The 22,560-nt window shown below is 48.8% G+C and overlaps 1 protein-coding gene across 2 annotated transcripts; it reads right to left on the bottom strand.

The window, feature by feature from the left end:
* Positions 1 to 1,723: 1,723 nt before the first annotated feature.
* Positions 1,724 to 22,408, bottom strand: ALOXE3 (arachidonate lipoxygenase 3). Of its 2 annotated transcripts, none has more exons than XM_012726706.1 (15): positions 22,276 to 22,408; positions 20,810 to 21,014; positions 19,719 to 19,800; positions 18,993 to 19,112; positions 18,530 to 18,655; positions 16,553 to 16,656; positions 15,574 to 15,746; positions 14,691 to 14,834; positions 14,399 to 14,602; positions 14,216 to 14,302; positions 13,382 to 13,551; positions 12,703 to 12,824; positions 7,849 to 7,949; positions 7,104 to 7,274; positions 1,724 to 2,599 (listed from the first exon to the last, which is right to left on the bottom strand). In XM_012726706.1, exons 1-15 carry the CDS (start codon positions 22,306 to 22,308, stop codon positions 2,420 to 2,422), a joined length of 2,022 nt encoding a protein of 673 aa, XP_012582160.1. In that variant the 5' UTR covers positions 22,309 to 22,408; the 3' UTR covers positions 1,724 to 2,419. The 2 variants fall into 2 exon arrangements, with proteins under 2 accessions (XP_012582160.1, XP_004684681.1); XM_004684624.2 differs by lacking the exon at positions 22,276 to 22,408 and adding an exon at positions 21,591 to 21,958.
* Positions 22,409 to 22,560: the final 152 nt, after the last annotated feature.

The following is a 22,560-nucleotide window of genomic DNA, read 5'->3' as shown; positions in this document are numbered from 1 at the left end:
TGAACAGGCAGATGGACAAAAATATACTGCTGAAGGGAGCAGTGGGCAGGACAAGAGAGGTCTGCTGTGCCATGTGGATCAGCTCCCTGGTCGGGGATCGAACTCATGTTGTAGTGGTTACCGATAGCTTCATAGTGCTAAGACTTAACCCTTTATGCCACCAGAGAAGTCCCTCTAGCTATTTCTTATACCTTTGATTTTGTGCTAAGGTAAACAAAATCTGGCAATTTGGGCCAAGTTCTTAGGTTGGAATCTGTAGGTGTGATATCCCCAAACACACCTCTTGGTGTCCAGGATGGCACTAGGATCCTCTTCTCCCAGCATCACAGCAAGAAGCAGAGATCAAGGTTTGCATTAGGCATAGACCTCACAGCTACCCAGTCTCCTCTCCACTGCAGAGAGAGGGGAGGCTGTTTGGGAGAAGATAAGGGAGTGTTGGTGAAAAGGGTTCAGCATACTCTCAGGCTGGAGGTGGCTGGGGAAGAGACTAGGCAGTGTTTCTCTCTGGATCTATAGAAAAGTGGCTGAACCCAAATTTTAGTATTGCAGGGGCACTGGGATGACTTAGGAAGAAATGTAACCAGTGGAATCAGCAGCCTTTTGCACAGCGAAACTTGTACAGCCAGCACTTTTGTTTTCTCAGATCTTGACCACCAAGGCAGCTGGCAGATCCCCACTGGCTGAAGGAAGGAACATTGACTTTGGGCGACTCTGAAAACTAGACAAGCCCTTGTCCACCTGAGGCTCTTGATTGATTACCAGTTATTGTGACACTAAAGCCATAAGATTCTCTTTTACCAGCTCTATATGGGTGGAGCAACAGTTACCTGTCACTGTCCAAAGATACTGTGACACTGGTCAGAGAAAGCCCAAGGTCAGGCTTTGGTAAGAGAAGGAATGTGGAGGGCTAGATCTGAGGTTTAGTGAAAAAGAAACCTGGAAGGTGTTGGTGGCTGTGGAGAGAGAAGATATGGATGCCTATGTACAGGGCTGGAAAGAAAAACATTAGACTCCCCCAGATAATTCTGCAACAATGACCCCAGCATCTCAAAGGCTTAGCAAGTTTATTCCTGGCAAGTTTATTCCTCATTTACATGTTCAACTCAAGCCAGCAGAGGGCTCTGCTCTAGTCCCCCAGAGACGGAAGCAGATGGAAGGATGTTCTCAACACGTGCTTCTAGAACAGCAGAGGCAGAGAGAAGAGAATGCTGGAGGGGCTGGTGCAGCTATGAAGTGCTGCAGCCTGGAGATGACTCGCATCACTCGCCCCAAGCTTGTTGGCCAAAGCTCATCCATGACTCCACCCATCCATGGACGGACCCGAGGTCTTGTCTTCCATGTGTGCAGAAGAGGAACCGGATCTCGGTGGCAACAGGAACAACACCTACACCCAGAAACTAAATCCTGTGGCTTTAGGAAAAAAAAAAAACGCCTCTTCTTTTTTTTTTTTTTCCTGCCACCCTTTTGAGGCTGGGTATTCCTTTACCTCCTGATGGATGACACACACAGGGAGGTGAAGGCAGGAATGTAGGGACTGGCTAGGCAGCTGGGAGGCTTCCTGTCTCCAGGACAACTGATCTAGAGACAAATGGTTCTCTTGTTTAGAGAAGGTTCAACATTGCTTGCCTTTGGCTCCCCTGGGAACCCCACTGTCCCACCCACCCACCTACACACACACACAAACACATACGCACATGCCAAAACAAATGAAACGGGAGCCAAATATGTCTATATTTACTGAACTCACTGGGCTCAAGGACAAAAAAAGGGTGGGAGAGATGATCTTAGGACAGGACAAGAGCTGGGGAGAAACACCCCACACATATTCAGGCCAGGATACCTGTCCCTGGGAACTACACCTAGAGGTCCAGATAAACTGGGTTCTAGCTCCAGCCCACCCTTTAAAATGCTGGGATCAAAGGGGGCCACATAGCTGGCCTAGGGGACACATCTTTTCTTACCCTGTTACCAGGTTCTTCCAGAGAAGGAAGCTATTTTGGTTGATCCCAGGCTTAGGAAGTGGAAACAAAAAGGCAAGGTAGGAAAAAGTTTTGGGGGATGGAGAGAATTGGGAAGGAGTACTCAGAGTACCAAAATGGGGGTCCCCTTGGAGGAGGTAGATTTTCACAGGAGATAGGAATAGGCGGCTGGCCAAAGTGGGCATGGGGACAGGGGCTCCTTCCTCTAGGAGGAGCCTGTTGTGCGTTTGTCTTTAGTCAGCGGCTTCTCGTCCTGGACACTGCTATGCTGGCCCAGGGCTCAGGTCATACGACGTTAGAGCCCTCTTTGGTGGAAAAGGTTCTCCTGTTCAAAGACTATTCACGCTGACTGAGAACAGAGATGGAAGGGCCTGGCCGACGCCGAGAAGCTTGGCCTCCTCATCTTTGGGCCTTTCTTCCAGGGTAGGCAGAGGACAGGGCTAGATGGAGACACTGTTCTCGATGAGGGGAGGGTCCAGGTAGGTATAGGGCAGCGCTAGGCACTGGTTCCGCTCCTGGATTTCCTTTGAGATCTGGGCCAGGCGACTCTGGAAGGTGGAAATGCTCTGCTGAGGAGCCTCCTCGGTGAAGTGCTGGTCTGGGTAGGTGCCCAGTGGCCGCTGCGAGAAAATGGGTAAAGAGGATAATGTTCAGGATGGGACGGAAAATAGTGAAGGACCACACTTGCCAGCAGATACAATCAAGGTGGCTTCTGAGGGCATGAGTCAGCTACAGTTACTATAAACACAAAGGGCAATCAAACCACAATCCAGTCCACAGTGTGGGCAGCCTGACACAGCAGCCTGTGGAGAGGGGCAGAGGGCCTGGGGACTCGGCAACCTGAGCTTAGTGCTCCCTCTGAGCTTAGTGCTCCCTCTGCTGGTGAGCTTCTGTGTGCTATCGAGACCATGTGAGACTCAGTTTCTGCATCAGCTAAGTAGAGGTGGTGGGATTAGAAAGCCCCTTCTAGTGCCTGACCCACTGTGTGTTTTGACCTGAGAGGCCATAATACAACTGACAGCAAACAAACACACTCCAGAGTATGTTCAAGACTGCACCTATGACCTCACCTTTTCACAAAAGTCAATCCCTGAAGACAACTGTCCTGGAGCATCACCCCAAGCAGTCAACATCGTGAAACTTCCACCAATACAATCGCCATCACCATCCACCGCTGCGTACACATCGCAGACAAACGCAGTCGAGAAGAGTCACAGTGAGCTCTGTCAAAGCCACCCAGGACCACACCAGCCTCCTCACCCAGGACACACTTGCTGCCCAGCTAAACCATCCTACAGTGTAACTGTTCCCCGACTACTGATGAGACCACTCATGTTCCATCCCAAGTACAGGAGCTTCTTTTTTCTAGACTTACTTTCTATCAAAACTCCATAAGGGAGATTCATTTTTACTGAGTTGTTATTAGTAATGACTGTTCACTCATCGAATGTTCTCTCAGCATGTGCAGGGATGATTATATGGTGAGTTTCTTTATTGATGTAATAAATTTTATTGTTAGATTTCATAAGGTTGAACCAACCTTCCATTCCTTTCATTCTTAGAACAAACTTGACGTGTCATGATATATTATCATTTTATCATTTACTACTGGTCTTCATTGGCTGCTGATATATTTTTAAGAGGAGTATCTTAATTTTTTTTCCTCATGACAGTGAACATGTTGTAAGCACCTTACATGGGCTAGCACAACAATCCTGTGAGACAGGTATTCTGATCATTCTCACTTACAGAGGAAGAAACTGAGGCAGAGATGTCCCATTATGTCTCCAAGGTCACAGAGGCGTAAGTGTGGCTCTGGGGCTGGAACCCCGAACCTGAGGCTCCTCTTGCTCCTTGGAGCACCTCCTTTCTCAGTAAAATGTAACTCAGTAAAATAACTCGGGAGGCTTCTAGGTTTTTCTCTGCTTTCAAGAAGTTTGAATAATATAAGTATGATTTGTTCCTTAAAGGTTTAGTAGAATTTCTCTTTCCTGGGAAAATTGCCAGATCAGTTACAGCTTTTTTCCACTTACATATAGTGTTCCTCTCATCTGATGTTAATTTTTGGCTGCTCATGTTTTCTTAGTAAACCATTTACTTCATCTAGACTTTTACATTTGTTTCCCAAAAACTGTACGTAGTATTTTCTTCTTCTTTTTTTTTTTTTAGCATAGAACTGGAGTGTAGGCCAGAGACATGAGGGGTGTGAGGATTCACCAGAGACGGGGTAGGGAATAGAACAGAAATATACTGCTGAGGGGGAGCAGCGAGACAGACAGGAGGGGTCTGCTGTGTCCTATGTGGATCAGCTCCCTGATGGGGCTAGAACTCAGGCCATACGGGTATTGGTGCTGAGACTTAACCCTTAGGCCACCAGGGAGGCCCCTCTTCTAATTTTTTCAATCTACATCTGTGGCAATATGCCTGGCCTATTTCCTAATATTGTGCATTTATGTTCTCTCTTTTTTCTTAGAATTATCTATGGCTTCCTTAAATTGTTGGTCTTTTCAAAGAATCTCTTAAATGTCTTATTTATCATATTGACATCTAACTTCTGAAACTACAGTGTAGCCACCAAAGGAGGAGAACACAGAAATATGACAGCCTGGATTCCAATCCTACTTACTGTGTGAACTTGAACAAATTGCTCAGCCTCTGAACCTCAGTTTTCTCCTCCACAAAAATGGAACCACCATTTACTGGACATGTACTGCCAAACATTGTATGAAGCATTTTCAAAATACCTACTCATCTATTTTGTATTTTATAATAGTATACACAATGAAACTGATTTAATGACTAAGACATGGTAGATCCCCAGTAAGTGACAGCTGCTGTTGTTAGACTTTTCCAGATTAAACTTCCCACTGGCTTATGCAGAAAGAATCCCCTATCCTCAACTTCTTGCCTCTCATCCCCCTCCATGACTGATAATTGTGATTTCAAATGAGACATATACATTGAATATGTAACACTGAATATATTTACTTTTATAAAAATAAGAAAATATTTAATATCGTAAAATATAAATATAATTTTAATATAAATTATAAAGTTAGATAAAATACAAATATAAAAAATTCCAGTCCCTGACACAGAGCTTGGAATTTTGTAAGTGATAAGAGTGTTAAGGGTATCTCTTGTTTTTTATAACAAGTCTCTTACAGCCACACCTGAATTTGTTAATGAGGTGACTTCTGGAAAGTCCCAAGGATGCTCTGATGGGCTGGTTGCCCAGGGATATAATCCTGTGGTTCAAAGGTTGTAACAGTTTGGCCTCCCCAGACCCATCCCATATGTCTGTAGAGCGGAGGGTTTAAAGGTTGAGTTAATACCCAATGATTGCTGATTTAGTCATTCTTGCCTATGTAGCAAAGCTTCCGGAAGAAACCAAAAGGCACGGGTTTGGAGAGCTTCCAGGTGGGTGAACACGTGGAAGCCAGAGACAGGCCTCTCCTTAGCCCCCTCCCCTTGCCCTCTGCCTCTCTTCCATCTGGCTGTTCCTGTTTTGCATATTTTATAATAAATCAGTAATCCAATCAGAAAACTTTGTGAGTCCTGTCAGCTATTTTAGCAAATGATAGGAACTGAGGAGGGGGTCCTAGCAAACTCTGATTTACAGCTGATTGATTGGTCATAAGCACAGGTGACAACCTAGACTAAGACTTATCGTCTGAAAGGGATGAGGGGGCAGTTTTATAGGACTGAGCCCTTTACCTGTGGGATCTGCTGCTATCTCCAGGTAGACAGGTCAGAACTGAGCTGAATTGTAGGACACCAGACCTGTGCCTGGGAACTGCTTTGTATGAAGGGAAAAGCCTACATGTGTATCCAGAAGCATGTATTGAGAGTAGTAATAGAGCAGAATTTTCTGTGAGTAGGCAAAAAGCACAGAGAGGATTTCTTTACAGGGTCAGAAATTAATGTCTCTGAATCTTTGGGAGAGAGGACCAGAAAGGAGGAGGCTTCAAGGATGAGTTCCAGGCAATTCCTCACTATAAGATGGCATGGTCAAGACTTGTTAGGGGGATCAAATATCTGTAATGAATTAATGTAATGAAAGGGAGACAAGAGTGAGAAATGGGGACATACATGTAACATACATGTGAACAGACCTTGAGGGCAGAGGCATGACTGAAACCCAATGTGTGAGTGAGACGATGGGAACTGACAACTAGAGGGCTGCTCTCTGGGCCCAGGCTAAGGACAGCCTCCTTGCTATCTCTCCTGCCTCAAAATTGTCCCTGTCATCTTTCTGCACTGCCATAGAGCACCCTCACTAAACACACAACTTTAGTCATGTTACCCCAGGCTGGAAACTCCTCAATGCCCCACCCCCACATTTCCTCTGAAAGAACACTGTGCCACACTGAATCAACTGTGGTCATACAAAGACACCAGTGGACTCTTGCTTTCACTTCACTTGGACATGGCCCTCTCTCTGTCTTGAAAGGAACTCTGTCCCTCTCTTGTCTGCCAAACTCCTACATGTACTACAGATTTCAGCTTAGATTCACTTCCTCCAAGAAACCTTCCAAAGTTTGCCAGCTAGTTCCAGTTCCACAGGTACTGATGAGGTAAGGCCTCATCCTTACCTCTGTCCCGTGACTGCAAGCTCACAAGAATAAGGTTCATATCTGTCCACCAGGCAGGTGCTTACGTACATGTTGAATAGAAGAACTGATACATAAATGATTCCTCAAAGAGATGCTCTTTTTTGTTTTTTGTGTGTCTCCTCAACTAAGCCATGGGATTCTTGAAGGTAAGAAAGTCTCACTCAGTTTCAGATGCTTGGTGCCCAACACAGTATTGATAGATGGGAAGTAAGTAACAAATGAGTGTTGAATGTCTGGGTGAATGGATGAGTGGCTGATGAATGGCTGGCAGATGAATAAATGGTTGGCTGGATAGATGGGTGGATGGATTTATAAAGTGGTGAACTGGATAGAAATTGTGCCTTAGCCACTAAACTGGTAGTTACTTTAATGTAAATCTTTTGGAGTCAACTATCAAACTGAAGAACACTAGGCAGCTTGACAATAAATGCAATAGTATCCCTCCTTGCCCCAAAATAGCCACCACTACAAATACTGACTCCCACCCCACCCTACCACATATACACACCTGGTCCTTGGGCTCTTGGCTGACCAACCAGAAGAGGAGAAGGTTGTTACAAGTGATGTTCACTTCCGGGAGTGTGTCTAGGTAACTCTTCAGGGTGGTGGTTCCCTTGGTTTGGGGAGGGGGCTGCCTCATGGATGACGGGGCATTGGGCATCCAGGCCCCAAAGTCATGCTGTGGAGACATCCCCCCAGTAGAGAGCCCAGACAGTCAGCTGGTCAGAGTAGAAAGACCAGATTCCTTGTGGTCATGCTGCTGACCATGCTCCTCCATCCCCGTCCTAGCAGTTGGAAAAGGAACAGGCAGAGAGATATAGGGTGGAAAGTTCCAGAAGAGGGGCGGAAGCCTGGCTCACCCCTTTTCTCTCCTGCCCAATGTTCCAGGAGTTAGTGAGTCATTTAGGAAGGAGGAGTACCCAAAGAGGAGGTTACCCTAGGAAAGGGGCTTGGGCTGGCATGCCACACACTAATATTCTTCCTGCCAGGTCCTAAGCACAGATTCCATAAGTTCTACTCCCTGCACAACACAAACTAGAGTCACCATTATAACCTAGGACTCAGCTCCACCCCAGTCATCATCTAAAGCCAGTCATTCACTCCACCCAGTCACCACTCCAGCCCTAGCCCTAATGATAAACCCATCCCAACCCAGACCCACCCATGCTCTCAACCCAACTGCTGGCCTCATGTCCATTCCTGAACCTACTCTACATGACCCAATGTCCCCCAGCTGTCTTCTGCAGCCTCACCTGACCACTGTTGACAGCAGCATGCTGGGCGGAACAGTTGAAGATGATTGCAGTAAGGAACTTCACCAGCTCTCCTGGGGTGCACAGGCTGCGTGGGAAGCCTGGGTATGAGATGAAGGGAAGAGGGTGTGTGGATGGAGAAGACTGGATTCCCAGGGCAGCTCAGGGCTGGGCTCACCACATGGGGAGAGTGAGGAAGTGACAGCTGAATGTTTGGCCACTACTGTCTTTAAACTAAGATTAGGGTTGGTCTGAGGTTAGGGATGATCATCGCCACCATTTGTGGTGTTTGTAGGGATAGGCACTGGGAGCTGGCATCAGATCGGAAAATGTTCAGCCACAGAGCTCACAGTGGGGGAGCCAGGATGAAGCTAAAGCCAAGCTGCCGCTCCCTAACTGCAGCCCTTATTAGCACTGCATGATTTAATAATACCCCGTTTATCAAGATTTGTCTGACCAGCCAGTTGCAGGTCATGCTGCTCATAAGCTAACAGGGATGGGAGCGGAAGGAAGCTCTAAGGCCAGGGCTTGGCTCTTTGAGGATATGGCAGGCAGGTTAGAAACAGATAGTGGGGTTAATATGGCTAGGGAGACTTTTCTGAAGAAAGAGGAGAAACTTCCTGAGTTGAAGTGTAAGTGAGTAGAAAAAAGCTGACAGAGGAAGGCCTTCTCAAGTGCAGACTTATGTCCTCTTCTTTCTCAACCTCACTGATTTCATCCAAGTTTATGGTTTTAACCACATTTCCTCCAAATTATGATACCCAGTTCACATATCCACCTGCCCCTGAACTCTTAGAGTCAGCAATGGGCCTAAACCTACAGCGGCTACCTGAACGTCTAGAAGACATCCCCAACACAGTATTTCTAAAACCTCATGTTTGACTCCCCACAGTGATCCTATTCAATATCCCTTAGGTAGTTGCTCCAGCCAAAATCTGTGCACTCATTTTCTTTATCTTGTCTTGCACGAATCAGTAAATATTTCCAAAAGCCAATCTTACCTCCCCACCTCCAGTCTCCATTATCTCACTCCTGGAGAATCCTACACTTCCACCCTTGCCCCGTCAGCTGTTCACACTACAGGCTGAGTGATCCTTTAGAATCAAAATCCAATTGTGTCATCCCTTGCTAGAACCCTCGAAGGACTTCACTAACCTCACTGTGGCCCTACTTGATCTGTTTCTCAAGCCTTCTCTGACTTCATTTCCTAGCCTTCTTACTTCTCTCACTCTGCTCCAGCCACAAAGGCCTTCCTGATAGTCCTCAAACCCACCACCATCGTGCTCCCTAAGGCCTGTGTACTAACTAGACCCTCTCCCTGTCCTCTCTTACTCCAGGGATCCACCGCAGTAAGCACTCTCACTTCTTCCACATCTCTTTTCAAACGTCACTTCCTCCTAAAGCCTCTCCCTGACCACCCATCTGAAATAATCTTCCTACCTCACACCATATCCCCTGATGCTGTTTCATTCTTAGCATTTATAGCCATCTGGCTTTTAAAAATATTTTTATTATACAGGTATTATCTGTATCTCCTCCCAAAAATGTTAAACTGCAAGAAGGCCAGGATTACTACTGTCTAATCACTGCTGAACCCCAACACCTAGAATGATACTTAGTAAATATGAAGAGCCAGTAGTGATTCATTTGAATGAAGTGACTGCACAAGCGGGTAAGAAGCCAGGAAGGGGAGGAATGGAACGCAGGTGAGGGGTCAGCAGTGTGCCCTAACTTATTGCACCTGCTCACTTAATGCAGATGAGGCTGCAGCAGAGTGCCAGTCCAGGTGGTTTCTGGGCACAACTTTAGAGGATTATTAGGGTGGTGGCCTGAGGCTGGAAGATGTTGGATAGGTTTGAGAAGCAGCTGCCACAATGCAGGAGTAGTATGAGGACTGGGACTAGGTGGTGACAATTAAAATGATGGGACAATAGGAATTAGCCACCCAACTGTATTTAGGGAGTGAAGAACATGAGTCAAAGATGGCCCCAAGGGGTGGAGTCAGGGTGGCTGGAGAAAAGCTTATGCAACAGAAAGACAGAGGCCTGAGTGGGGAGGACTGGCTGTTAGCCTGGTGAGGATGTGGGAATTTCTGATTATTCTATTTGTGGTTGCTAGTCTAATCTGGAGGGCTAAATAAAAAAGCAAAGAAGTCAGGTCATCTATGGGAATTTTTCTGGGACTCATATTGATATCCCTTTGAAATATGAAAGCAAAAGCCATACTGACTGAGATTAATTAATGAGTGTGCTTGCCCTCATTAATTAATTAATAATTTTAATGCCTTTAAAAATATAATTTAGAACAATAACTGCTCTGGCAGAGGCCAGCGTCAGGACCACCCATGATTAGCTCAGGGTGGGGTCACTCTTTAAACATCCAAAAGAAATCTGACTGTCACACCTTAGCTCAGAAGTCATTGTTGGCATCACTAATAGTGAGAGGAGCTGGCATTAGGTGTCTCCACCTAGCATCCTTGCCCCAAACAGTCAACCTTCAGGTAGCATTTCTGGCTGACCAAAAACAAAACCCACAAGGGATAGAGAAGCCAAGAATAATGTCATGAGGAATCAATTAGGTAAACTGGGAAGGTGAGATATTCTGCAGAACTAGTCCTGGCTTTTCAATAGTCCTGGTCAGCTGTCATGTGATTGGAGGGGGCAGGCCATCCTAAATTTAAAGAAACTTTAGAGTCAAAACAAACAAGTGTATCATGTGGTCCTAGGGCCCCAGAATCAAGAGGATCAAGAAATCAGGAAACAAGTCTAAGGCACCTCCTAGTGGGAACATGAAGAAAAGGGTCAGAAACAAATAAGTCTGGAAGGAAAAGTCAGGTGATGTTAGGCCAAGTGAGGAAATTCAAATATGAAATATATAGATAAGAGAGTGATGTTGGAAATTATTGTCAATTTTGTTGAGTGTGATGACAGCCCTGTAGGTATGTACAAAAGCATCGTTTTTTTTGAGATGTTATGTTGATTATGGATAAACTATAAAATATATACTGTTTACCTAAAAGACTGCAATAATAACAGAAGCAACAGATTAATCAAACATGGTAAGGGATTAGCACTGTTGAATCTGGAGTGAGTAAATGGGTTTTCATTGTATCTCTACTTTTCCATATATTTAATTTTTTGTTCTGATTTTTGTTTATTAAACAAAGCCTCTGGGCCCAATACGAATAGGACTACAACAGATGTTCATTCTATATGCAAGTAACCTGAAACCATCCCTTCTTCCTGGGTGTCACCACAGGAGTGTGACAAGGTAGCCTCCAAGAAAAGGGTTCCCTGCCTCACCAAGGGAGGGTGAAATTGAGCAGGGAGAAGATCCTGTAGGGGGGCTGGGGAAGCAAGGAAGCAGGAGGGAGAGCCAGAAGGAGACCTGGAGGAGACACACGGAGCAGAGAGACAAGGAAAGATGCTGCACTTGCTTTTTAGTCCTGGGTGAGTTGAAACAGATGTGGGTGGGTGAGAGACCCGTGGGGAGATTTCCAATGGCAGCTTTGATCATGACTTATTTGTTTCTGACCCACTAGGAGGCGGGCTTTCCAGCCTCCTTGCTTTGGACAACCCTGTTTGGCTGGACATTTAGCCATGAGGAGCTGGGTAATATTGGGTGCTTGATTTTGAAACTCTAGTATTCCTCATTTCTATATTGCACACTAATCGTATTAAAGTTCCTTTCCATTGATGATCTTAGACACTAGATCATTATGTTTTGTTTTGATGCGACAGATGGCAGAACCTATTTAGAGAAGGCAAAATTTGTGGGTTTTGGGGTACCCCCTCCCTGTCCTGTAACAGGAGCTCCTGGTGTGGCAACCAGGAATGACACCATCAGGCTAGGGCTGGGGGAACTGAAAGGTGAACATTTATGCCTCTTTGAACTTATCTTTTTCTTCCATTGCATAGAGGCCGCTTCTGCATTTCTCAGTGCCTGCAGATCAGACTATCCAGTAGAGTGGCACTAGGGACATGGCCTATGAAGTGTGGCAATAGGGTACATAACCTGAACGAGGGCAGACGTCATTTGGTGGAGCATGGCTCATAGTTTTCATTTTCTGAACTTGAGGGTGATGATGAGGGAGTTAAAAGGGAAAATCCTTCAGGGAATGGGGGCTTGGGGAGTTTTTAAGTCTGAAATCAACTACAGAGCAGAAAGAGAAGGGCTTATTCCATTGGGAAAGAGAGGAGCCAGAGACCCCCCCCAACAAGCCAACACTGGGATGGGGAGATGGTCGAGGCCTAAGAGGAAGTGCAAGGTTCAACAGCATATATCCTGGAGCTAAAGGAAGATTTTAAGGACGGGCGGGCGTTCTGGGACAGCCAACTGGCACTAAGGTTAACAAATGAGGCTTAAGAGGGGCCACTGCTGTTGGCAGGTCTTAAACACCTCTGTAGCAGTATCAGAAGAGAGGGCAGTTTGGGCTAGGTGACTGGGACATATGAGGAGGAATTAGACATAGCAGGACCAACCCACTCCCTGACTCCAAAAGAAGTGAGGGAAGCTGGTGGCTCGAGAGGTCACTTGGCAGGTAAAGTGAGAGGGGATGAGAAAGGGTTCTCTAATCCTAGGTGTTTTGACAACAAAGATATGACACTAGATCTACAGAGCTCATCAAGCAGAGGTAAATGAGTGAGGTTGAGGAAGTGTAGTGATAGAAACAGGGTTTTGGAGCCAGCGGGAGCTGACTCTGGATCCAGCCTCTGCCACTTACAATCTGTGCAGCCTTCTCTGTGATTCTTCCTCAGCCATTTACAGGTGCTTATATTAGGATATTGCAAAGACTGACCCAGGGGGAGCATTTGGTCACTGAGAGACCATGCTTGGGAGGTAGAGAGGGGATACCTGAGCTTTCCCGGCCCAGAAACGCCTGAGCAAAAATCTCGCCGACCCAGGCTTGCAGCTCTGAATCCTGCTGCACAGATGTGTCACTGGGATAATAGTAGCCCACGATCTCTGAGACAAAGCTGTAAAAAAGAGATGTCAGTGCCACAGTAGTAACATTAGGCTCAGGCCAGGCCAGAATCAAAGCTCAGTCTCACACAGACAAAGCCAGAAAATCCAATGAGTCCCTGGGGTTCAATGGGGACTCACAGTCCAGCTGGAACCCAAGTGTCCAGGTTTCCCTCAGGACGCACTTCTGAGTTATAGGTGCTCTAGGTCTCCTTTATGCACTGAGGAGAGCCAACTCATGCTGTCCCCTTCCCACTCCGCACCAAGAGAAAGGAAGAGCTGTCTGTCTGGAGCACATGCCTCGCTGTTGAGCCTGCCCTGACTTCTCTGGACACCCTTTCCCTCCCTTCCTCAGCTGCATTCTCACACAGTCCAATTTCCTCCCAGTCCACAGCCACAGCCTCTCAATTCATGGGGGCCCTCTAAGCTCAATTCCTACCCTTGCAATGTCCCATGCTGCAGCCTAAGAACACCCAACCGCCCCGGCACCGAGCACCCCAGCCTGCAGGAGCACAGGAGCACATTTGCACTCTGGTGGGGCCAGAGTGACCGCATAGTCCCAGGAGCAAACCTCTCAATGGCCCCCCAGATCTTCAGGCCGTCGTCACGGTAGTGGTAGTTGGGGATGAGTAGAACCCCGCGGGCCCGAAGGCTGTCCGGAAGGCAGAAATCAGTGTAGGTGAAGTGAGCCAGGCCGGTGCTCATGAGGTAGAGAAGGCCTTGTCTTCCGATGGATGTGACCTGAAGACACAGCACACACCTTGGCTCTTGAGCCTGCTCAACGCCCACCCGTGTGCCTGGGAACTGGATGGGCCTAGTGACTCAATGGAAGGTTCCAGTTAATCAAGAAGTCCAAAACTACCAAACCAATGTCCATTGGGGCCAGATGCAGGGTGCAGTTATCTCCTACTACAAACATAGGAGATCACTCTTAACAATCTGGCCAGTCCTTGCGTGCATAAATAAATCTTTAAAATAAAAGAAATTTTAAAAAACTTTGATAACTAGATAGGAAGCCTTAACTAAGCGCCAGGAGCCAGGGAGACCAGGCCTGAGCACGGTCAGCACAGAACTGAGCTCCGGTTTGGCGTTCTCTGCCCACCAAGGTCTCTGAATTGTACTGGTAGCTTATGTGCAAGACAAGAAGGAGCTTGGTGGAGAGAGGCGGGGCTTGTGAGAGGGGCTCCTGGGATTTGGAATGGGATTGGAGGTGAAACAGTTGTGGGCGGGGCAAAGCATACTCAGGGGTGGGGCCTCGAGAGGGGTGGGGCCTCGAGAGGGGTGGGGCCTCGCGAGGGGTGGGGCCTCGAGAGGGGTGGGGCCTCGAGAGGGGTGGGGCCTCGAGAGGGGTGGGGCCTCGAGAGGGGTGGGGCTTCGGCTGGTGGGAAGGGCTGGGAGGCTTCACCTTGTCCACGAGGCCCTCAGGGTTGAGCAGCGTGGACCGTGCTATGGTGTTCACCTGCAGCGTGTAGCGAGTGTGGGGAAGCAGGAGCTGCGAGCGGCAATAGATCACAGGAGCCAAGGGTCAAAGAGATCACCCGGGTTACGTTCCTTCTGCCCCTCACCCCCACCCCAGGGTCGCACAGACCTTGTAGATAGGATGGCAGAGGGGCAGCTGACGAAGCGTGGCCATGGCAAAGGCCTCGCACAGCAAATGCGTGCATAAAAAGTGTGTGTTGTTCTCGTGCACCAGGAATTCAGAGTTGCGAACCCACGTCTTGGCCAGCAGCCAGTCCCATTCGCAGTCAGTGGGCAGAAAGATGGGGCTGTCAGGCCCGGGGACCTGGCTGAGCTGTGTCCAAGAATAAATAGGGGGTGAAGCTCAAGACTGCTAGGGCACCCCCTGAGGTCCGCCCCCAAAACCCCGCCCCCAGACTCACCTGGATGGCCAAGGGCATCAGTGCTCCCTGAGGGTTGAGCCACAGCAGGCAGAGCGGGGCAGCCTTGTACTGCTGGCAGCCATTTAGGCAGTGGACAGGGGCCTCCTCCAGGATCCAGTAGTCCGCTAGGAAGATGTTCCCCCTCTGAAGAAGGTGCACAGGGGCTCAGAGTGACCTCCTCACCAATGCTTCATATCCCTCTCTGTTCTCTGCCTACTCCCACCCCAGCTAGGGCCTCAATAATGCTAGGTGCCTGCACTCATGGCCAATGTTGGGTACCCCACCCTTCCCAGAATGTCCGGAATGAGGTCCAGCTGAGTTCTCCATTGTGCAACTTCTCACCTGGCTCCCCAGCTTGGACAAGCCAACCTCTCCCCACCTCCCCCATACATGATCCTTCCTACTCTTTCAACTGAGGTGACCTCACAGGCAAAATCAACATGCAGTGAGAATTTGCCCATCACATCTTCAGCCTTGGCCGCTCAGAAGACACTGAGGAGAATCATCATCTCCCAAACCCTCAGAGCTCCTAGTGCTCCATGATTGCTCCTGCTGTGCCTAGTGGTACTGCCATGGCCTATCCTAAAACAGCCTTCTTCTGGCCTCTGCACCTGGAGTCTTGGAAACCTTGGAACAAGGCCTCTTTCTTCAAGCTGTATTGCAGTCACTTTACTCATTCCAACCAGTTTATCAGACTGCATCCCGGGCTTCCAGCTATTCTGAGCCTGACGTTGCTCTCAGCCACATCTGCTCTATTTAAAAGGTATAGAGCCAGGGCTCCCCAGAGGGTGAGGCCTAGAGATTGAAGGCAGCCCCTGCCATCCACACCCAACCTTCACATCCATCCTTGTCTCTAATGGCAATTCCTAAGGGCCTCACCTACCTCTAACTCTGTCTGCAGGCAGGTGTCCTCTCCTAGCAGGGGGGCCACCATGTCATTGGTGACAGGTAGCTTGCTGGGCAAGCTGGAGAGGCAATGGATCATGACAGGATTGACGCCGTTCAGGTACTGGTACCCAAAGAAGTTGTCCTCACACCAGTGCTCTGTGACATACTCTAGGAGGCAAGAGAGGGGGGGTCAGTGGGTCTGAGAATGACTTCTTTAGCTCATGCTTCTCACCAGCCCTTTGCTTATCAATATGGTTCAGATTTTCCTCCTGTTAACCCTCCGAGGTAGGTATAATTATGTCTTCAGCTTAACACTAGATGCTGAGAGTCAAAAGATAGGTTGATTGCTCATTTGGGAAGCAGAGTTGAGCCTATTCTGGCCCCAAAGCCCTTAGATGAGGGCACCTGATCAGAATCGGGATTCTGTCCGTGGTAATCTCCTAGGCAAGCAGAGTGTCTGTCTGTCCTTACTCCCCTATCCTTTTTTTTTAAAAAAAAACTTTTTTAATAATGCATACAAAATCTGAGGTGTAGGCCAAATGCAGGGGCAGGGGGAGGCAGTGAGAGGGTTCCCCAGAGACAGAAAGGGAGCAGGACTGGCAGATTGACTGAAACACACTGCTGAGGGGAGAAGTGGAAGAGACAGGAGAAGTCTGCTGTGCCATGTGGGTCACCGCCCTGGCCGGGGATCGAACTCACGCTGCAGTGGCTGCCGATAGTACACAGTGCTGAGACTTAACCCCTTGTGCCCCCAGGGAAGCTGTACTATCCTATTCTCAACCTGTTCCAGAGGAGGGAAAGATGCCTGGGTTCTTGAGGGACCTAGGATATGCCAACAGTGCTAGCAGGAGCCCCTCCCACTGGAACCCAGCATTCTCTCTGAGAGGACTGGAAGAGAGCCCTTTCCCAGAATGGGGCAGACAGGGTCTGAGAGTGGGTCAAGTCGAGGATGGACACTGCCTGACTCTACACACCTGAAGTGAAGGTCTTGTGGCACCAAAAGATATTTCGAATGTCATCCAGCTTCTTCCAGGAGCCCTTGCGATCCAGCAATCCTCGAAGCTTCATGCCTAAGGATCTGTGGAGAGGGGAGCATAGGATGGGGCTTGGGTGCTGCCAGGGGCACTGTTACCCTAGCTAGATGCATGGAAAGAGGTCAGTGCCCAGAGCAGAGGTGTCTAACAATCCACAGGGGGAAGAGTCCAGGAGCCTTTGGAAGCATGTAGGAATGACTGTTCATGTAAGCAAAATGGTACGTCTGGCTGTGTAATACAGACAAGTCATCTTCTTGGATGTTCTGGTCTGCTTACTTCAAGTTTCCAGCTTTTCTGTGTACTTTTCACTTAGTGGATGTCTAAACTCTTTGGACTTTCTATAATGAGCATGTTTATTGATGATCAGGAAAAAAAAAAACTTGAAATGAAATCAACTTTGCCCCCTGTGCAGGGCTCTATTCAAGCTGTGCTTCTCCTGGAGAGCCGTGTCCCGCATACCCTCTGCTCTGTGTATGACCGAGATGATGTATGAGCGGAGTCATGTGGCCTGATCATGCCCAAAGTGAAGCCTTGTGTATGTCTCTTTCACAAAATGCTCATTATTCCCTGTATTGCATCATAAATCCATTGTTGTCATATCACTGCGTATTACACCAGGGGCTCTCTGAGGGGCCAGGACTAGGCTCTGTTCCCCCAACATACGCAGTTCATGATAATCACTCACTAGGTGGGTCCAGTCAGATGGGAGGGAAATGGTACATACAAGAGGTGGGTTCATGGCAATTGGTCAGTAAGACAGGCTGTGTAAGGGACCGATGTGTCATGGAGAATGTGAGCGCCTGGAGAAGGTAAGGAGGCAAGGGGACATTAATGACCTGACAAGCCCAGTGTCCTATGTATTCACCCAAGCCACCTACGCCTCATTCCACAAGAACGTGCTGAATGCCAGCCCAGTCAAGACCAGGGGATGTGAAATACTGGGAGCTGGAGGGCAGATGGGAGGGCTCAGTCATTAAAGCAGAGGCTAAGGTAGCAGTAAAGGGGAAAGCAGAGGCCTTCTCCAGTTCCTGCCACAAACATCCTTTAGAAGGCCCTACAGTTGCCCTCACTACCCCTCGCTACCCCTCCTCTCCGCCCACACCTAGGTGAGTGCAGAATACCAGGCTCTTCTTCCCGCTGGCCTTTCTCCGTCCCACCTCAGCTCTCCTGGTGGTCTCCTAGGCCTTCCCCTGCCTAGACTCACATACCAAGCCCAGGAACAACTCAGTTAACCCCTTGTCCCTGACTCTTCCTGGGCCTCTCCATGAGTGCTGGGCCTACAGCCTGAGCTGCTGCTAATGGCCTCTCCATAGCTAATTAACTGCCCAACACTTTTCTAAGAGATCAGGGTTCTCATAGCTGAAGACTAGGTCCTCATACTACACTCAGTAACTTCTGCTGGGTATGCTCCTATCTCATTTAATTCTCCTCTAAATCTGTGAGGTAGATATGAATATGGCCATTTTACAAATGAGGAATCTGCTTAGAAGCTGAGTGAAAATCAAGCTTACACTGCTAGAAAGTATTGGTTCTGGGATTTGAACCTGAGGAATCTGACCAGCTTCTTGAGGGTCAGTCCTCCTGGTTTTACTCAGCATGGCCCCACCAGCAGGGTGGGGCATGTTCTGCAGAGTAAGTGCTTGATTCTTTTTATTGAACTGAGGAATGAAAAGCGAAGTCTGGTTAAGGAGCAAAGATGAGCTGATGGGGAAGGAGATAGTGGAGGAGCCTGAGAGGAGAGAGAAGAACCTGGGACAAAGAGGGAAGGCTGTAGGCAGGGAGGGGAGAGAATGGGAGGTAGGAAAGGGGGGGGGGTGGAGACAGTGGGCAGAGAGTGGGGAGAATGGTGGGCAGAAACGAGCATCAAAAGGCCAGAGAAGGGACATGGCAGCAGCACACAGAGGGCAGTGTCCTCACGCAGGGATGGCATTGAAGAGCAGAGAGGTCGTCTTGGTGGCGGAATAGCGAATGTTGGGTTCCATGTGCAGCAGGAGCGGGATGTCAATTTTCATGGGGAAGCCAGGCAGATACCGATTCCCACTGCTAGAGAATGGGTTGGAGTGGAGGAGGGCACAGAAGGACAGAAATCAGTGAACGAGACCTTCAGCCCACTCTCCTAATCCTTTCCTCTCTCCTTCCCCAGACGCTCCAGCCCTCCCCTCACTCCTTTTGCTCCGGCCCTTTGGTGGCATCTGAGTACCCAGCCTAGCCACCTCCCCCTCTTCGCCAGACCCCTGAGACCACCCCTTCCCATTTTACAGCTGATATTTGAGTTAAACTGCTTTTGTCCTAAACCCAGACTTCCAGATTGCCTGAACCCCACCATCCCCACAGATCCTTCACTTCGTGCCCCTCCTTCTTCCCAAGTCCTGATGCCCACCTTTCGCCCTGGTCTGCACAGGATGTCATTTTGGTCAAGGCAAATTTCTTGTCGGACTCCATTTCCTCAAAGCTGCTGACATCCACTATGCGGGGGAAGCCAGGGGCATAGATCTTCCACCTTCCAGGAGAAAGAAAAGGGTCAGAGGTAGAGAATCAAAGAGGGGAAACAGAAGCCTTAGTTCTTGATAGTGTGATAGTGTGTGAGGAAGACATGAATGTCCCACTGGCTAAGAGTAGGGTTTGTGTTGAGATTAAGGTCATGGCCAGGTTGGAAATAAGGTGAGAATGGACTGAATTGGTCAGTTATCAGAGTCGTTTCTGGTATCTTGGTCACAAGAAGGGTAACTATGGGGAGAGAGATAATGGGGGAGCCTGAGAGGAGAGAGAAAAACCTGGGGACAGAAAGGGAAGGCTGTAGGCAGGGAGGACAGAGAATGGCAGGTAGGAAGGGGGCGTGGAGACAGAGGGCAGAAAGGAGCATCAAAGAGCCAGAGGAGAAGGGACATGGCAGCAGCACACAGAGGGGTGAAGTGGAGAGTCCTTGATAGTTGCTGGAATTGATACTCTAGGTCTTGACTCAGGGTCAGTATTAGATCGTAGCTAAGTTTAAATGAGAGTCCGAATAGGAGTTGGGCCCTCGAGGTTGGAACTGAGGGAGCAACAATCTGATTAAGGTTGATGTCACATAAGGATGGGGGAAGAAATCGAATGATGCCTTCCTTACCGGTAGCAATCCTGCCGGGCCTGGAGCTCCCGTTTCCTGTGATCCAGGAGGAGTGGAAGGGAGTCTTGACAAATAGTTCTTGCTATGGGCGATAGAAATTACTCTGCATAAGTCTCTTTTCAGACATCTCTTTCAACAAACTTCACATGAACCCCCTAGCCCTTGAGCCCAGTCCTTCAGGGATGTGGATTTTGCATGGTCTTTGTGTATTCATTAGCAGAAGGGATTCTGGACAGCCTCACCCCAAAATTATGTTTGCATGCTTATCTCATTTCCAAGACCATAAATTCCCCAGAGGCAGAAGTCATGTTGTAATCATTTTTTGTATTCCCAGCATCTAGCAGGGTTCCTGACACTGTGCCTAGAACATGCATTTGATAAATGACTGATGGACAATAGACAAATGTATTTTGTGTAGTGTATGTATGGTGATGATAGATGGGAATTCAGATGATGTCCCTGAAGAACTCACCATGGGCCAAGGTATAATTTATGTTCATTTGCTTCACCTTGACCTAGTATGCCCATCTCTCATCCCTAAGACTCCTCTCAACACTCAGAAAAGCCCTCATCTTTCATCTCTAGATCAGACAGTTCAGAAGAAATGGGCATCCAGAGGCTGAAGGGGTTCAAGACCAACATCTTTGAAAGGCTGCCCGAATTCAAGAAAGAATCTAAACAGCACCTCACAGGGATTTCATCCACACCAGAAAAACCAGTAATAGTGGACATGATCTCACTAGCTAAATTTTCCAAACATTGAGACTCTCCATCTGTTGAAATCCACTCAGTTTGAAGTTTGCTTCCTTTTTGGACTCCACAGGAGTTCAGTTTGTGGAAACGTAGAAGGAACTCTGTGTGTATATGCATCTAGAGAGCATATAAATGTGTGTCTAACATCTGTGTGTGTTCAGTGGGATAAATACTGCCCAGAAGCTTCCTGCATGTCAGAGCTTTAAAGTCTCCCTTTTTGCAGAAAGCATCAAGTTAGGAGTCCTGAGCTCAGTTACTCTAACCCCAACCCTATTCCTTACATCCTGGACTCTGGGAAACCCGCCCCTAGACCCTAACAGATGTTAGTACCAGCCCACCTGTTCCTGGTCGCAGTTCTATGGTGCAGAAGCCCTCAATCCACTGATAGCAGGGAAAGTGGTAATGGGTACCATCAGGGGCAGTGACACAGATGTAGCTGCAGTACCAGGAGTCCTTGCGGAAGAAAGCATAGCGTTCCTTGTGCAGGCGCAGCAGCAAGAGATCACCCAACTCCTCAGAACAGCGAACTTTGTACTTCTGCACCTGAGAGGACCAAGAGAACAAGAAATGGTAGGCAACATCTGCCAGGGACATCTTTCACTCATTCTGGCATAAAGACCTGAGCTACCTCTACTCCCCAAGCAATGCAATGCTTTTGTGTGAATTAGAAGGCAACTCTTCAGTCAGAAACAGCTGAAGCTACCTCATAATCTCAGTGTATACATAGAATGGGTTCTGGCTTTCACTTGCCTGCTTGGCACCCAGTACCCTTATGTAGGCCACCAGCAAACAATCCCGGGGGCCTGACAGAGAGAGGTAGATCTCCTCCCGAGAACAGGTAATCTAAGATCAGAAGGGACAAGCTTTACTTGCCCAAAGCCCATCTTTAATTATGGAGTTAAGAAATTAGTAGAATTCTCCTAACTCCCTGCCCAGGACTCCTTCACAGCCCTGCCTAGGTAGGGCATCTCCAGGAAGGACGACCAGCATAGGAGATCTTGAGGAGGTTGGGATCGCCTTTGAGTTCCGCAGGATTTGATGAGTCCTGGAGTAATGGCACTCTCCTCCTATCTAGTCTTCTGCACCTCAGGGATCGCCTTCCCCTCTCCTCGTACTCACCGATCCAGTGGCAAAGTCCCTGCCCAGGCGATCCAGCAGCTGCTTTGGGCTCTCCCCACATGTGCCCACCAGTGTGACAGAGATGTTGTCCATTGTGCCCGCCCTCAGATAGGGGCCAGTGGCCACACACACGCGGTAGACGGCCATGGTGAGGGAAGGACAGATGCCCCCTAGCAACGCTGGCACAGCAGCAGCCGGCCTGGTTGGGGTGCTGAGGGAAAGTCCAACTTCTCTGGGATGCTCTTGGGATCTCTCTCTCTCTCTCTCCTAGAAGCTCCCAGCCTCTGTCCTTGCTCACTTTGGCCTCCCTTTCCCCCGCCCACAACCCTGTGCCCTAATAGTTGTTTGCTTCCCTCTGGCACAGCCGGTCCCTCTGGCTGGCAGGACAGGGCTCACCCAGATGGATATCAGGAGACGAGTCCTCGTTGGAAAGGGAGGGACCAGATGCTGAGGGGGAGGCAATGCCTGTATGATTGGGACCCCTCCTGGTCCGGGGTCCATGTTTCACCCCAACTTCCCCCATGACCCGTTTTTGCCTCCTCTCAACCAGAACTGGGCACAGGGTGTCGCATTCCTGCTTGTGAATCATTCGCGTGAATCACAACGCACATGTGAGCCACGCTTAGTCACAAATCACACGTGACGACAGCACACGCAGGTGAGTCGCACGCGCATCCGCACACACCGTACAGCTCTGCTCGCCACCCCGCGCCTCCATCCCCACGCCGGCCCTCTGGGACCCCTGGCCTCGGACAACCGATGTCAGCCTCTTCTTTGGAATAGGGCGGCCCGGGACCAAAGTGCACCCCAAGAGCGCTGCGCTTGGAGGCCCCAAGTGGCATTCTTTACGCTCCGGGTCCGCCCTGGGCCTTTGGGTGGGAACGGGAGTGTCCCGAGTGCCTGGGATCTCAATCATCAGGAAGGGAGAAACCTCTCCTTGACCGAAGCCCACAGCCCGCAGCGGCCCCAC

Source organism: Condylura cristata, unplaced genomic scaffold (genome assembly GCF_000260355.1).
Source record: "Condylura cristata isolate star-nosed mole 26May11 unplaced genomic scaffold, ConCri1.0 scaffold00017, whole genome shotgun sequence".
NCBI lineage: Eukaryota > Metazoa > Chordata > Mammalia > Eulipotyphla > Talpidae > Condylura > Condylura cristata.
The sequence above is the reverse complement of the archived record's forward strand: the minus strand, read 5'-3'. Positions and strand labels throughout refer to the sequence as shown.